Source organism: Equus przewalskii, chromosome 18 (assembly GCF_037783145.1).
Source record: "Equus przewalskii isolate Varuska chromosome 18, EquPr2, whole genome shotgun sequence".
NCBI lineage: Eukaryota > Metazoa > Chordata > Mammalia > Perissodactyla > Equidae > Equus > Equus przewalskii.
In genome coordinates this window covers 12,539,045-12,556,752 of record NC_091848.1, presented here as the reverse complement: position 1 = coordinate 12,556,752, position 17,708 = coordinate 12,539,045, and the positions used below count along the sequence as shown (strand labels likewise).

Below are 17,708 nucleotides of genomic sequence, written 5' to 3'. Positions count from 1 at the left end.
GGATCTTTCTGCTGTACCATCCAGATGCTTGGCTTCCAACCTCAAGGTGACTTCAAGATCCAGGGTGGCTGCTGGAGCTCCAGTCAGTACATCTGAGTTCCAGCAGGCAGGGAAAACAAAAGGTTGAGGCAGGTCATTTCCCACATTTCTGTCCCCTTTTTAAGAAGCTTTCTCATAAGCCCTTCCTATAATTTCCACTTACATTGGCTAAAAGCTAGACACTTAGCCACAGCAACTGAGGCTTCTGTGGGTATACTGTCAACCCCAGCATTACAGAGGTTCTGTCGATGGGAAAGAAGAGAAAAACTGGCTGTCCCTGACACATCTGTAATTGACGCCTAACCCCTAAGCCCTCCAGTTTGCTGAGGTCAAGTTGTTCTGAAATGTTTAAGTAAAATTGGTCCTGATTCTCAGTAACGTACAGTTGGAAAATCTAGCTTCCCCCTCAATAAACCTAGTGATTGCTTTTCTCCTAGTTCTTACAACTCTGAGTCTCTGCTTCCGTGAAGTCTCTATCTCTACTCTGCACTTCACTTCCTGTTGCCCCTTTTCTTTACCACAGCATCCAACTAGATGCCACCCCAATCTCTCTCTCCCCCAATTATCAACAAGGCAAGGTTGTATGTTTAGTGGACTTTATGGAAAGTTTGGGCCAGAGTTGGGACATATAATGCAGTCCATCCCAACAGATAACAAGCTTGCAATTGAATAGAGGACACTCCAGTTCTCTCTGCCTTTAGAGAACGTCCACCAACCCTCTCTGCCTCTTGGCTCCAGCCTCCAGCCCCATTGATGGGCAGCCTTTCTCCTTCACCTCACCTTCTACTCCCTAGCCTGCTCACTGCCAAGCTGTAAAGCTCTTGTCCGTATCTTATCCAAAGCAGTCTACTCATCTCTCTATCTCCCTACAAGTTCATCCTGGCCATTCTGCAAAGACTGTCATTCCCCCAACCAATAAGGTCCATCAAGATAATTCACTAAACAAAGTGGGTTCTTGGAGGAGGGGTTTGGGGGCCAAGCCAGGAAGGTTAGATATCCCTCTGTAGGAATTGAGAAGTTCAGCAACACGACCAGATTTGTATTTTAGTAACACAGTAGGGAGAGAATAGATGTGGAGAAACTGGTTGCACACATATTGTACGGAACAGGCAAGAGACTATGAGGCCCGGGGCTCTGACAGTGGAGGCCGGGAGGAAGCTTAAGATGGAGAGGATTTGGGCACGGGTGGATGAGAGAGGATAAGAAGGATCAATGCTCTTGCTAGCTGAGAAAATTCACATAATAAATGAATATGTTTTCTAAAGAATGTCATTAGAATGATGAATTTACAACACACTTCTGGTGACAGAAAGTGAAAGTAGAAACAGGGAACTCGAGTAAAGAGGACCCCCACAGAACACCACGAGGGGCATTCATCTAATCTTTGTGTGCATAACACTGCATGTGGTGGTTTCATGTAGCCCCTCCTTTCTGTCCTCACCAACTCAGCGGAGGGAGAGATGACTTTAGTTCTGCCCTCAGATGAGGAGCCAGAGGGTCAGACATAAATCAACTTCCTGAGAGGCAGGTAGATATTTAGTGGCAGAGCCAGACTCAAATCTAAGACTACAGGACTCCAAAACTCACGCTCTTCCATTTCAGCAAGCTGCCTCTGAGATCTTTGAAGCCAAACAATCTGTCTCATTAGATGTGGATCCATAAATTGCGATCGAAGAGAGGGTCTAAAAAGCAGTAAAGAGATATCACACAGAGTAGCACTTTTCTTGGCACTTAGTTTATGGTTTAGCACTAGGGCTCATCATTTACATGTCCTACCATCCTCATTTGCTCTGTAGTATCTTCTGATCCATCATCAGGTAAGCCCACGGTAACTGAATGCCTGGGGAGGTGGTGAAGGGGGCAGAGCTCTGTCGCACAGATTCCTTTCCCACAGGCAAGGCTCTCAACCACCTCCCTTGGTTGGTTGTAAGGACCTGCAAAAAGCTCAGAGTCTCCCCATTCCAGCATTCATCTTGGGTTGGATTTTCAACACTGAGGAAGATTTCTAAAGATTCAGAGTCTATTTAGATAGTCTGGTGAGTTCCCTTGTTTTGTTTTTCAAACCATTTTCCTCTCCTCAAATTGAAGCCAGACTTGAGAGGCGAACACCAGGAGGGTGGGTCCTTTTGCATCACTGTTCGTTCTCCGTGATCTAGGATCACTCGTTCATTCCACAAACTTGCATTCTTCTGTCCTCCTAAACATATCTGAGAACTGCTTTTCACCACACTTTGGGTGGGAGAGGCAGAAACAGTGAGAGGGCAGGGAGGGAATGCAAAGATGGACAAATGCAGGCCAGTCTTCAAGCCTCTGGAAGATCAGCTCTCCAAAATATTGTCAAAGTGCGCAGCTATATGTGAAAATCCTAACGATGACAGCAGCTACTCCTGATGTTTGTAAAGTCTCTAAGACACAACTTAGTAAGCACTCCATAAATGTAAGCCATTATTATATTACTGTTTTTATTATTATTAGGCAAATACTGTGCCCCAGGCATTGTGCATACGTTAACCCATTTCATCTTCTCTATCTCTCTGCAGTATTAGTGTTCTCATTTTATGGCTAATCATAACAGTTAAACTATTGAGGACTTAACGATGAGCCTGGCACTGGCTGAACACCATTTACATAAATTTCTCCACAAATCCCACAAAATAATTGCCATTATTATAATCATTTTGCAGATGACAACACTGAGGCTCAGAGAATAGGTTACTTGTCCAGGACCATAAGGTGGCCAGTGACAAAGGCCAAGTCTAAATTCAATTCTGCCTGGCTTAGGATACTGTTACCCCAATCTGCTTTATGCAGATACATCCCTCAAAATTTTAAAAATAATCAAGTGAATCAAGGAAACCCTCACTCCTATTGGGGTTTCAGAAAAGCGTGTATCTCACTCTATTCTATTGATTAAGAGAGCACTTTTCGAGATCAAAACTTCTGTAACCCAGGTCACGAAAATGACTTCTAAGCTCAGCGCCTTTCTGTCACCTGTCAGCAGTGACAAGGGTGTTGTGAAGTGCATGAGCTCTCCTGTATAGGGCTGACTGACAGCCCTGTAGGAAGGATGTCAGTTACCAGTTCAGAGAAGGTGAGCGCACTTTAACAGAGATTTGCAAGTTCCTCAAATTGCTGATTGTGAAAATGAGTTTCCTCCAGCGAACCCAGGGGAACCTGGACTTCTTTTAAACCTTTGACAGCACCTGGTAGAGTGGACAGTGCATAGTGAGAGCAGCCAGTGTGACTGCGGGAGGGACTGGCCACCTGCTCTGGACTCAGCATGGCAGAGATGCGGCAGAACATAGGAAAGAACTCTGAGACAAAGGGCTTGACATCAATGCAAAGAAACAGCACAGACCCGTGGGAAATGATTGGGAGCCCCGCAGGAGACAAGAGGGCCTGGGTCAGAAGTGGGGACACTTGAGGTCTAGTGACAGCTCTGTCCCTCAGCAGCTCAGGACCCTGAGGCAAGTCATTCACACATCTCGACTCAGTTTCCTCCTCTGCAAAATGAAGAGTTTGGGTTAGGTTGCCCATATGAGTTAGGATAAGAAAGAACCCAGGCAGGGTAAGATTTATAAAGAGAGGTCCAATATCTCAACTCCCCACACTCACATCCCAACCCCATGTAGCCTCTGGGCCCAGATGCAGTTAATCCCTGGAACTTATCTACCTCACTCCAAGCCCTGTTCTGCCATTTACTACTTGTGTGACTTGGGAAAGATACTTAACCCAGAGCGTCCCAACCAGATTGCCAAAAATTACAGGTGTGCCAAGGTATCGATCCCTCCATGCTCAGGGCAGTGGGGAGGTGGCAGAGGCCCCAGACTAGTCACCTCCACCTGCGAGCAGCCTCACCCCTTTACAGACGACCTCCTTCTCATATCCATACAATAGTGTCATTTTCCAGGTGGGTTCTACAAGTGGAAAAGATTGGGAAGTCTTGATAACCTGTCTTGATCTTAGACTCATCATCTATAAACGGAAATAATAACAGTCGTTGCATCATAACCATCTTGTGAAGATTAAGATGGTGGATGTGAAGCGCTCAGTAAGGTTTGCTCTTATAATTATCACCCCTAGGTCTCCAACCTAACAAGGCAAGTTTTGTTCTTAATGAAAATAAGCAGTCCATGTTTCAGATTCTGAAGCCCCTCAGGGCATACCTAGCAAAAGACCCAGTAGGCCTTTCTTTTACTCATCTTTCCTCCAGATGAACCTTGTGCAAAGATCATATTTTTGGATCTGAAAGTATTCGCCCAGAAGGAATTCTCATCTCCACCGGGACAGCCCCCTTCAAAAACATTGTGCTTCAAAATATACAAATAGGCTGTGCCTAGAAAACAAGTAAATCAATACATATAATAGTTAGAAATTGTGATAAGCACTATAAGGAAATTAAACAGGGTACCTGACGAAGTACTCTCTCTGAACAAGTGATAGTTAAGCAGCCTCAACTCTGTGCACTGAAGTAGGTGCTAGAGGTGAGTTGGGCATGATGGCCGTGGGACAACTACCTGAGACTTGAGTGCTGTTGGAAACTCGTGAAGAGCACCAGCCCTCGCCCTCAGAGGCCTGGCACAAGGCAGACTTTGTGCATAGAGTCGAACTCGTTGACTACAGCAGCTCAGGAGCTTTGCACAAGCCCAGCCATCTGCTCTGAACATTCAGTGCCCCTCCTCACATTGCTACGTCACAGAGGCTGGTGCAAACGGGCTGTGGCCATCTGAGGGAATCAGAGAGCCCCTGGCGAACTCCACTGGCCCTGGTGAGAGGGTGAGATCACCAAAGCAAAGGGTGTAAGGAGAGACAAGAGCTAAGGGCAGAAATTTGTTAAATGACTGCAGACAGATGGAGACAGAGAAATAAGAAGCAACAACAGAGAAAGAGAAAAATGAGCAGAGGAGTAGTAAACCTGAAGGAAATACAGACTCTTACACAAGGAAACAAAGGTGTAAGCACTGATGCCACAAGCTGCAGAGAAAAAAGGCCATTACAGCTGACAGCCTATGGACTAGAGATGGCAATTTCTGGGGTGTGGTATAGGCAAACATCACAATACAAAGGGTGGAGTTGACACGGAGAAGAGGGACAGCAAGCAATAGGATGAATCTTTGATTTAATGACCTAAGAAGTGCATTGCACTCATCCCGGACACAATCTGTGCTGTTGTTTATGGAGTGCCCGTGGGTGGCTGTATGTGTGTACACAGCAATGATTTGCTAACAAACATTACAAACATTTCATACTATACATCACCACTGGCCATTTTCATGAATCTGGCCCCAGAAAGTCCCTTGCAAAGTAGTTGAAAACATACATACATTTACGTATACATATACATAAATAAACATACTTTTATATCCTATCAACTCTTCAAGAATTTCCTATTTTGGAATAAATTCAGTAATAGCCCTTGGCTATATTTATTTATCTTGAGATTTTATTTATAAATACTCCAGCTTATAATTTCTTAGACTTTTTAAAGAAAATAACCAGTGTAACAAATTTCTCCTATATGTGAAACATAAATGCAAATGTTTGCTCCTTTGCAAATATTTCTAAAATATTTTAATTATGAGAGCACTTGATACTACAGCCAAGAGCACTCCATGTTTTCCTTGCTGGGAATGCCTCTTTCAAGAAGCCACCAACAGATCCAAGGGATTCACTGTTCCATTCGCAGAAGTTGTCTTGTAGAAAAGTCGGCTAAAATCTTACCATTGTTATTGCATTCAGTAGGGGCTGCCCAGATGGAAACAACCCATGAAGACCATCTAGGTGAGAATCTTAGGAAGAATAGTAACCCCCAGATCCTTGTCGGCTATGCACAGAAGGTACTGTGCATAGTACTGTTTACCAAGCGTACATCACTGTTCCATCCTCATAGACAAGTAGGTGGCAACACTCACTCCTTAAAATGCAAATTTCATACTTCTGCCCTATAGAAGGCCAAATTATTCTAGAATTTGAGAGCCAGAGGTAGAAAGGGGGAAGGAGAAGGCGGGAGGTGAAAGTGGTAGGCATATGTCTCACAGGACAAAGAACTAGAAGTAGGCACTGTAACCAATCCCCATGCCCAAAAGATTCCCTTGAACAGTCTCCTAAATGCCAAGACTCTCGCCCTGCTCTGCCCTCCCTACACGTTGGCCCAGTTTGGAAAAACGTCAAGATGGCACCCCTTCTATGGGAAGTTTCTCATGTCTCTGGGAAGGTCCTCCTCAGAAAGCTGATCCAGGCCCATGAGAGATTCACCATGTCTCACCCTCCTGGGCATCTGCTGAGAATGCAGCCCGTCCCTGTGGAACCTGGTCCCACCTACTCATCACATGGGCTGAGGCGACCAGGCAAGGGCCTGAGTGTGTTTTCTTAGCACTCACCTTTAACCCTGTCCACTAAATTCTCATGACAAGAGTATGGTGCCCTGGTCCCCTCACAGAAGCTTCTCAGGTCTGTTATCTTTGTTGGTGCCACTTTCATCTGCTTTAGAAATGGGAGCACTGCCTGCTCCTGGAGAGTGATGAGCTGCAATGGAGAGAGGAGCTCCTGGAGAGTGAGAGGGAACTCCTGGTTGTCATTTTACCGCCTGCTCTCCCTTCCTTTCTGCACAAAGCCTTTTCAGCCCAGTTATCAGAGTCATCTGGACGAGAGGCTGTAGGCTTCATAAAGAAAGATTGAGCAAGAAAACAGGAAATTTCTCTTCACCTCACAATTTCTAACTGAACTTGTAGAATAGAACAGATGTTTCTAGATTAAAGATTAAAAACCTAGGAAGAAACTTTTCTAGCTTCTGTTTTAGAAGTGCATTGAGGGCTTGGTTTAGACTGCAGATGATTTCTCTTTTTATTTTCCCTCCCCAATGTCCCAGTGCATGATTGTATATCCTAATTGTAAGTCCTTCTAGTTCTGTGTGAGCCACCACCACAGCATGGCAACTGACAGACAGGTGGTGTGGTTCCATGACCCGGAAGTGAACCTGGGCTGCCGAAGTGGTGAGCACTGAATTTTAACCACTAGGCCATCAGGGCTGGCTCTAGGTGATTTCTGATGACCCTGCCAATGCTGAGTCTCTAAAACCATCAGCAAACCATACTAGCTTCCAACCTCCTTTATCTCACCTCCAAGGCAAAAGCTCTTGTATAAATACTCTGGAGGCTACTGCCAAGGAAAGTTCTCTGAGCTTTCTTTCCCTCATCTGTAATAATAGCCATGGCTCCCACTGGAGAAGCACTTACTATATTCCAGAAACTGGACATGTATTCCTTTGAAGACCCATAACAACCTGCACAGCAGGTGTCACCATGACCATTTTTCCAGATGGGGAAACTGAGCCTCAGTGAATTGGATGACCTGCTCAAAGCCATAGTTGGTAATAATTTTACCATTTCCATTTCCATTTATTTCCATTATTTCCATTTATTAAGCACTTACTCTCTGCCAGGCACTGGGCAACATGATCTGTGTGCATGAACTCATTTAGTTGTCATAACCACTCTCTGGGTCTCTCTCCAGAGGCTGTGTGGCTCCTATGACACCTCACTGCCTCTCCTAAAGCAAAGAGGGGCTGTTGACAGAGGTCTCAGCATCCCCTCACAGCCTACCTGAGCATCAGACAAGGAACCGTATACAACGGGCCTAGCACAGATAGATGCCAAAAAAACATGCCTTTGCCTCCCCTTTTGTCTCCTCACCCCCCACCAAGGCTGCCTTTGATGTTAACCTGAGGTCACCTACATAAAAATGTTATGAGCAGAGAAAAGGAAAGTTCCAGACTACCTGCTACCTAAGCAAGGAGGAGGGACCAATCTGGGCCAGAAGATGGGCTCAGGGCACAGCTAACCCTGTGGATTCTTTGGTTGGAAGCAATTACATGAGCACTGTTATTATTATTACCATCGTCATCATCATTTGATAAAGCAATAAAGTAAAGTAATGTATACTAATGATGATAATTAACAATAGAATGACCAGACAATATTACACATGAATTGATCGTGTTATGGAAAGAGACATCAGGCCTCCAATAACCTCTAAAATATTTTCATACAGGGAGACCAGAGAAGAGAGTAAACAGATAGGCTGGTCACATTTAATCAGCAAATTATTAAACTTCCTTGACCTGTTTCAGGGGTCACTTCTCTGACTACGAAGACAGCTTCTTTCCTTCCTGTTTACATGTTGATATATTGTGCTGCAGTTGGGGAACTTTCGAGTTCTCTCTTCCCTACCCAACTTTAATTGGAGCCATGTCAGGTTCAGTAACTAATGGTGTCACATGCCCCCTGATTGAAGATGCTGTCCATCCTCTAAACACAAGCTCCTACTGTCCACCTGGGGCCTGCTTTGACAGAAAAATTACAAGTGTCTTCTTAGACACAAAGAAACATAGGCGTTCCCAGACAAATTGCTTTTCTTCCAGACGCATTTGTAAAAATTGCCTGGGCTTCACTGACGGGTGATGGAGTGACCAAGGTCGCTCAGGTAGAAGAGACAGTAGCAGTGAGGTGGCAGGGAGAGAGAGCCTGACGGATTACTCCCTGAAAAAGGAACCCACAATTTTCTTGGCTAATCAAAAGCATTGGGAGGAGGACATCAGTGCAGGATCACAGGGTCCCACTGTATGCAACAGGGGGCCGAATAGATGTTTCTCAGAATCCAGCAACCTGCTTCACAAGGGGGACAGCAGTGATGGGAATACTTCATTACCCCCTATCTGGAATTCACTGTCACAGAAAGCAAACATTTCCGAGAGAGTTCACACTCTGCTTCTCTCTGAGGTCCTGCGATTTCTCTTTATACCAGACTCTCAATCTACATGTAAGCAGTACTAGCAACCACGGCAATATATACAACATGTCTTAGCCTTGCTGTGAATTTATAAATGGAACAAAGATGTTTTAAGAAAATGAGAAAGAAATGGGTAACAACCATCTCAGCAAAATGCTATATTTGGTGAGGACTTTCTTAAAGACATGTTTGGGCCTAAGTGGTGAGCCGCACTGGTGTAGTCCAATGGATTTCATCTGCGTCTGGGAGATGGCAGATAATTGGCACTGGGGAGGAACTGACTTCACGGAGGAGGAATCGATGACCTCATCCATTTGCCAGATCAGCCCACCCCAACCTTCCTACCTCCCCTGTGAAGTGTTATAGAGACAAGATGTTCCAAACAACTAATCAGGACTCATGCCTGTAACTTGGGGCCCATCGCCCAAGCAAGACCCTCTGAGAGTGACCCTCTGAGCAACACTCGAGATGTTACTGATCCAGAGGCCTGGATGAAACTACAGAGTTGGCAAGCTGTTTTCTTAGACACTTCTCTCCACTCCTCTTATCTTCTCCTTCCTTCAGATCTCAATTTTGCAGTTCTTTAAAGCAGTTCATGCACTTTCCCCCACCCCCTGCAACTAATTTTAACTTTTATTATAATTGTTGATTTTCTGATCTATCTTCTCTACTAGACAATAAGACCCACAAAAAAAGGAACTGTTTTCTTCTATTTACCTTTAGATCCATAAAATTTAACATAGAGGCATAGAAATGGTACCTTATAAATGTGTTAGATAAGAATGAATGAATTAGAAAGCTCCTAGAACTGGATGTCTGTCATTAATTGAATATGCAACATCAGGTCTGGGGCTCAGTTGCATCACCTATCAAGTAAGAGAACAAGCCCGATGAGCAGTTGACACCCATCCCACACCATCTCAGTACAGCCCTGTGAGTCCACAGAGGAGGGTCAGCGGCCTTGGGGAGATGTGGGATGGAGGAGATCCTGGGAAGACCAGCTTCGGCTCGCCCAACCCTGACTCAAACAGAGCCACTGTGCTTTTACTTATTTATGTGTTCAGCTCTCAAATAAGACTTTGCATACAAAGAAGCTTTTACAACCAAGACAAAGTTTTGAAACCATAGAAGTGGGTGAACTGTACAATCCCCTTCAGCTAGATCCCCCAATCTATTACAAAATTCCCACTCCCACAATCACTTGAGCCCAGTTCACCTCTGCAGACTCCTCCTCCTCAGTCCCCAATGTAGCCCCAATGTGTCGTTCCAGCTCTGCCCTTTCATCTACCTAAGACCACCCTTTCCTATTTTTTTCTGCCTGGCAAAGCCCAGTTCACCCTTCAAGATGCAGCTCAAAAGCCTCCCCCGTTCATCCCCACTTACCCAGCAACCAAAGAATCATGCTCCTTAAGAACCACGCTCATCCCAGCAGGCTCCCAGAGCACTCATAAACACTCTATCTTATTAAATGCTGGCCGTGTGGCATCGTCGGTTTATTAAACTCTTTCCTGATTGGAATATAGTTGCTTCAAGCTCAGGAGATCTGCCTTATTACCCTTTACGTCTCCGGTATTTACTCCAGTGCCTGATTTAGTAGGCACTTAACAACGTGTGTCACATAAAGGAAGGAAATTAGGAAGTCAGAAGTTATTTAGGAAATTGGTAAGTTAGTTGATAAGTAGGTTAGGGAATTAGTCAATAAGTTAAACTATAAGTTAATGGGAAAACTCCTCTTTATCTGAGTAGAGCAATTGGCATTCAAGTGCAAGTAACCCCTACATTTAATCCTTCCAGGTGAAAGTACACTTTCAAAAAGTACTTATTTATCTAATGGCTTTCTTTGGTGGAATGTGGAGGGAAATATACTACTTGAGTGGAGAAACCCTTCTCTACCTTTCCCCTATTCCCAGCTGGGTCTTTCTCCTTTACACCCTCTTAGGAGGGAGAATGTTTGCCTCCTGGTTCTGAGAGGGTAATAGAGAGCCAGGACAGGCTGTGAGCGATGGATGAAATTGGAGGAGGAGGGACACGTAGTCAGTATCTCTACTATTGGACAGTGCTCTCTTAGGCACGGTTTGGAAAGGTCAACATTGTATGCAGGCTCTCTGCTGGCCTCTTATGCCTATATATGATAGAACCACAGACCCTCTGAGTTGAAAAGAAATTCACATTGAAAGGGACCAAATTTTTCCAAACCCCAAATCATACATTGTTTGGGGACAAGCAAGGATTGATAGAGAATATTTCAAATATGTAATCTGGTATCTTCTCCCAACACTCTTTTCAATGCATAAGTTCTAAGTTTGACTGCTTTTTAGGCTGGCAGCTTGTCAATTTAACCAAAAATAGTTCTGCTTATAGAAATAAAACAAACACTAGGGATATGACAAAATAAAAACAGGGTATGTTTACAGTAGACTTAAAGGGTGGATCATTGAAAAGGATATCAAAGTTGCAGACTGTGAGAAATCATTCCTATTCCCTCTCGTCCTGCTGAAATGACTCCTCCGTATTTCTCAGGGACCTAGACTGGCCGTGTCTGAGCAATTCTAATAGGAAAACTTCCATCCTGTGGTTTGCAGCACGCAGTCACTCATCGATGGCTATCTGGACCTCGACATTGTACTCGATATTGATTTTCTCCAGCTACATGGTTATACTTTTGGAATCAATATGCCTCTCCTCTGCAATCACTTGACGGGGAGCCAAGGAATGCAAAATCACTTTGATAATAGCATAAGGCAAATATGATTAGGAAGGTAACTCTGGGGCAAGAATTTTTTTTAATGCATTACTAAAATGAGTAAAGACTAAATTTCTCTCTCATTTAGAATAGTGATTCTCCACACTAGTACACCAAATCAACTGTGGGTAATAAATACGTCACAGTCCTTCCTTTGCTATTCTGAAATGCAAACTAGAGATAACGTTACCTTCCTACACAAAGAATTTTTAAAAAATCAATATTCCCTTAGTATGAAAACAATGAAGGAAAAGTAATTTCTAGAAAAAAAAGCAATATTTATTTCAATGTGTGAACGCTGGGGCATAAGTACAGTAGGAGACGTAATGAAGTTGTCAGATGTTATCTGTCATTTGTGAAACCACTGTGAGCACAACTGCTGCAAATGCACACTCACATAAGTGTGCTCTTTGGTGCTCAAAAACCATGAGGGATGTTACTGTGGATGTGGTTTTCCAAAATGATGACTAACTCTTGGTAAATTCCAAACAAAACAAATTACAACTGTCCGTCAATTTATCCAGTCGTTGTAGTCCTGGAAAACTCAAAGTATATAAACCTACGCATTAAAAAATGTTTTGTGTTAATATGTAAAAAGGAGATGGAGCCAGGCTCAGAAATTATAAACAGGTTTTTACTTACACGAATGTCCATTGGGACTTTCAGAAGTCATGTAAGACACAGGACAATGCCTCATTCTGTGGGATGGTCCTACATATTTCAGAATGTCTAACAGCCCAGGTTCCTCCCCATTTAATGCCATGAGTGCCCACAATCATCATGAGAACCACAGACACCCCCACTCACAGATTTGTAAAATTCCCCCAGAAGGCTTTTGCTGAGAAGCACTGATTTGCAGTATTTTCTACAGGGCTTCTCCCATTGACTCAAAGATGATTAAGAGTCGACTCTAGATGTGAAACTAAAGAATGATAGCACTGAAAGGAATCCTAAAGCTTATCTAGTTGGTCACCTCACTTTACCCATGTGAGGTAAGGAACGTGTCCTTGGCACTCAGATAGTACATAATCTGGAATAAAAACCAAGGTTTCCCTTTCCGTGGCTTTTATTTCTTGCTGAAATTAGAAAGATACCCTTGAATTTGTCTTTCGTACACACCAGATACTTCAACACAGTTGAATGATTCACAACATTTTCCAGTTTTTCCGGGATATCTAGAGTCTAAATCACTCACTCCTCACCGCTGAGTTTCACTGCCAGGCTGGATATTCTCTAGAGCCCACTAAAAGCCTGGACTCCTGAATGCAAATAAATCGGAAGGATTCAAAATATTATAAAATCCTTTACAATGTGTTCAAAATGAGAATGTATCTAAAAGAATGATTTGAGGGAGCAAAAATTGCCTTACACAGTCAGTAGCTAATTGATTTTCCCACTGTTCTCCCCAAACTCCAGTCATCAGGATCCACATGGGACCCTGGGAAATGAATGACTAAGACTCCATGTGCTCCTGCACCATGCACAGCACAGGGCCTGTTCTTCTGACTTGGCACAGCAAGGGGCTGGGCCCTTCCCGGGACCTGAGGAAGACTTGGCTATATGCTAATTACCCTTGGCAAGTGGGTTATGATGGTGAATTGGGCATTTTAAAATTTAATTTGGCAGATCAAATATTAAGGAGAGAACCCTTGATTGCACAAACTCCACAACACTGGCTCTCCAAATTAAATTTGCAAATTGCTGCCTGTTTCAAAGCATTGCTTGGAAAAATTCTATGTATAAGTCTTGTATATTATGAGAGGGTAAAAGAGGGTGGAGAGAAGAAGCTCATAGGATATAAGAATTATTGGATAAAGCTGGGGATCCTACACCGAAGAGGAGAAGTTAGTTGCTCCTGGTTCCTTCCTCATATTGCACTAAAAGAGCAACCTACCCTGGACGTGCGAACTCAGCTCTCCTAGGAGAGAACACAAGAGTCCTCCAGGTCCAAGAAAGTCTCATCAGGGCCTCATACTGAGCGCTTATACACTATACTTTCCCTACGGAAGAGGTCTTCAGGCCTTCCTTCAGAGACCACTTCCTCTTAATTTTAGACTCACTCTAACAATTTAAACATCAGGTGTTGGAAGCAGCAATTTAGAAAAGGAAGTGGCCTGACTGCTCAGGGTAAGCCCTGTGACAGCAACAAGAAGAAACAACAGACAGTCTGATCTCCAGGAAGGAGATGGAAAAGTATTTGACAAAGGGCAGGCAGCGGGGCTGACATAGGAACTCAAAATAAATGGCAGCCTAGGCCATTAGATGTAGGGACAAACAGCTTTGCTAGCGCTGAGAGCATCTCTATAAAAGAGAACAATACAGTAATTGATATAAAAGAAAAGTAAATTGTGCCCGGTATATTTTGCAGCAAAATTCATTATACAGTAGTCCCTCCTTACCTGCGATTTCGCTTTCCACGATTTCAGCTACCGTGGTCAACCTTGGTTTGAAAATGTTATATGGAAAATTCCAGAAATAAACAATTCATAAGTTTTAAATTGCGTGCTGTTCTGAGTAGCTTGATGAAATCTCACACCCTCCCGCTCCGTCCTACCCGGGATGTGAATCATGCCTTTGTCCAATGTATCCACGCTGTATATACCATCCGCCCATGAAGCCGTTAGGAAAAGCTATAGTAAATATAGAGTTCAGTACTTCCCATGTTTTCAGGTATCCTCTGGGGGTCTTGGAACATATCCCATGTAGAAAAGAGGAGACTACTGTAACGATAGAATCCCAGAGTGTTAGAGTAGGAAGACCCTTAATAGAGCATCCAATCTAATTCCTTTACTTTACAAAGAAGTAAACTGAATATAGAGATGGACAGGCTCACTGTGGAGTGAAGACAAGAGCACAGCCCAACTGCTCCAGTGTTCCTTCCATATGGATGTTCTGACAGCCGATGCCACTGAGGGAAAGGAAAAGAGATTTTGCATAACATTTAATTATTCATTGTGTCATTGCTTTTGACATCTCTGTTCTTGCTTCATTGTATCGATTTCACTCCTTCTAAAGGAGAAGAAACTTACTCTCTTTAGTCACAAAAGAGTGAACTGTTGTTCCCCGATTTGTGATGAGAGAACCTTAGGGTGGGCCCTGTCCAAAATTGGGACTGAAGGTAAAGTTTACTTTCAGTTCCCCCTACACTCCTTTCCTGGTGTGTTTCCTCCTAGCTGTCCTATGTCTGTCCTCCAACTTAGCACCCACTGGCCCCACACCCAGAGTTCCTAGCACAATGTAGGAAACCCTCCCAACTTCCAGAGGTTTAGTGTATTCCCATCTCTTTCTAGCTTGATTTATAATTCTATCAAACAAAGCAGGCAATATACCAGTATTTTTCAAATATAAGTGGGAAACATTAAAAGACAGATTTCTGTTCCCCATCTCCTAAAATTATGATTCAATAGATGATTCCAGTGAAAGTGGATCTTTTATGGAAAACACATGGCTTATGCCTGCCTCTCCAGCCTCATCTTCTCCCAGTCCCCTCATGCACCCTCCCTTCCACCCAAATGCTTCCTACTGTCACTCTCTGCCTTATCTTTGACTCATGTCCCAGCTTCTTTGTCCATTTAGTTCCTCCATAGACCTCAACACCAGCTGATGCACGTCTCCTCTCCACTCTCCTTGTTCGTTTCATCTCTGCACTATTGAGCTGACGCAGCCGATGATGGGCACTGATTTTCTGGTATATCTTCCCTTGAGAGCAGGGCCATGTCTCACTTGCTTTTGTTAATTCCCAGCACTTAGCACCCTGCCAAGCACTAGTAGGCACTCTAGAAGTGTTCATTCAGTGATCTTTTGCATGTGCTAAATTTCCTTGTTGATAACTAGACATTTATTTATATTTGCATTTTTTATCAACTCTTCCACTAGAAATAGTACAAGATTTTCACAGATTGCTCAAAGGATCGCTCTCAAATGAGGAGCACCTTCTGTAATATGTAAAAATGAAGGAGAAGAATGTTATGCATAATATAACCCTGATGCCATCAAGTGTGGGGTTCGTAATGAATATGAATTAGGCTCACGTTCACCCTGGATATGTGACAGAAAAGGAACAGCGACAGAGACACATACAACAAATGGGAATTTTTCTAAGTAAAGAAGATCAGTTACCCATATTTCATTAGAATTAGTTCTAGAACTGAGGTTGAATGACATTAGAACTGGCTTTAAAGTTATTCACGTACATAAAACTTTGTGTATTTGTTCTAAGATCTCAAAGATTCCCAATATTTCTACCCAAGACGGTTAACCATCAAGAGGTCAGCTCATATCTTGAAGTCCACCATCTGTGTATTTGTCCCATGCAGGTGTCTGCTATGCAGAGTTTGGAGTCCGTGTCCCCAAGACCACAGGGTCAGCCTACACCTACAGCTATGTCACGGTCGGCGAATTTGTGGCATTTTTCATTGGCTGGAACCTGATCCTGGAGTACCTGATTGGCACCGCGGCCGGCGCCAGTGCTCTGAGCAGCATGTTTGACTCACTGGCAAACCACACCATCAGCCGCTGGATGGTGGACAGCGTGGGAACACTCAACGGCCTGGGTGAGACTGCCACATCCTCCCACCCCAACGTGCAAACTTACTGGTCCAAATAAATGAATTCCTTTCAGGATGCTATGTAGCAAAATATATCAAAAGCCTTAAATATGTCTTTACTTTTTTTGTAAAGTAATTCTTCCCCTGTGAATCTATCCTAAGGAAATCATTCTAATTTCCATAAGAACTTTATAGGAAAAGATGTTCATCATAGCCTTATTTATAATAACAAAAAGTGAGAAACAGCCCAAATATACTACAGTGGAGCAAATGATTACGTTAATTGTGGAAGCATATTATGTAGCTAGCAATTAAAAAGATGATTAGGAAGACTGTTGCAATAACATGGAATACCTTTTTGATGTAATGTTGTGTGACAAACGATACAAATTATACATGCATCTTGTGAATAACTATATAAAAATAAAACCAATGCAGGAAAAAGAACTGTAAAGAACTTCTCCAGTGGTTTTATCAGAATTTTTAAATTTTCATAAATAACATGTATTAATTTTTAAATAAGAAAATATATATACCTGTAAATATATATTTTTTTTGCAGGGAAAGATTTGCCCTAAGCTAACGTCTATTGCCAATCTTCCTCCCTTTTCTTCCTTTTTCACCCCCCAAAGCCTTAGTACATAGTTGTGTATGGTTGTGAATTCTTCTAGTTCTTCTATGTGAGCTGCTGCCACAGCACGGCTACTGACAGGCGAGTGGCGTGGTTTGGCACTGGGAACTGAACCCAGGCCGCTGAAGCAGAGTGTGCCAACCTTTAACTGCTAGGCCGTGAGGGCTGGCTTGAGAATATATATATAAAATTATTATTATATTATTTTAGTATATATATTTTTTTCCTGAGGAAGATTAGCCCTAAGCTAACATCTGTGCTGTTCTTCCTCCACTTTATAAGTGGGTGATCGCCACAGCATGGCTGACAAGTAATGTAGGTCCACACCCAGGATCCAAACTCACGAACCTGGGCCACCAAAGTGGAGTGCACTGAACTTAACCACTATGCCACGGGGCTGACCCCAAGAAAATGTATTTTTAAAAGGAACAAAATGGATTCTAATCTATCAGAGGTCAAAGAGGGGTAATGTAACTGACTGAATCCTAACCAATCAGAAGCTCACATAACAAATACCATGAGACTTTAGGCTCCATCCATCACTTGCCACTCACTTTTCATCCTGATATCTGACTTTATCCTTTCACATTCCTGGGAAGCTAACCAATAGTTGAGGAAGCTTTAGGGTCTTGCCCCAGAACGTCCAAGGACTGATTCTGTGGCTGCATGCAAGTCATTTGACTTCAGTGTCCCTATCTCAGAAGAACTGACAAAAATGCCAAAGACCCAGACACCGTGAGAAGATAAAAGGTAGGAAGGCTACATCTCCTCAGTGTACCGATGTCACAGAATTTTAGGTCTAAAAGGGCCCTCCAAAATCAGGTAGTCCGACCCCTTCACTTTCAGATGAGGTCCAGAGAATGAGGCACTTGCCCAAGGTCACAAAGCTGGTAATGGGCAAAAGTCAGGACCCTGACTGCTGAGGCAGTGCCCTGTCCACTCTGTAGAGGGCAGGAGTCCA

General features: G+C 43.4%; 1 protein-coding gene across 1 annotated transcript in view; it reads left to right on the top strand.

Moving 5' to 3' along the window:
• The window catches only part of SLC7A14 (solute carrier family 7 member 14), a 116,872-nt gene that overhangs the window by 62,997 nt on the left and 36,167 nt on the right, over positions 1–17,708 (top strand). The window contains exon 3 of the mRNA XM_008524441.2: positions 15,886–16,122. Coding sequence (XP_008522663.2) covers positions 15,886–16,122 — 237 coding nt within the window. The remainder of the gene's footprint in view (positions 1–15,885; positions 16,123–17,708) is intronic.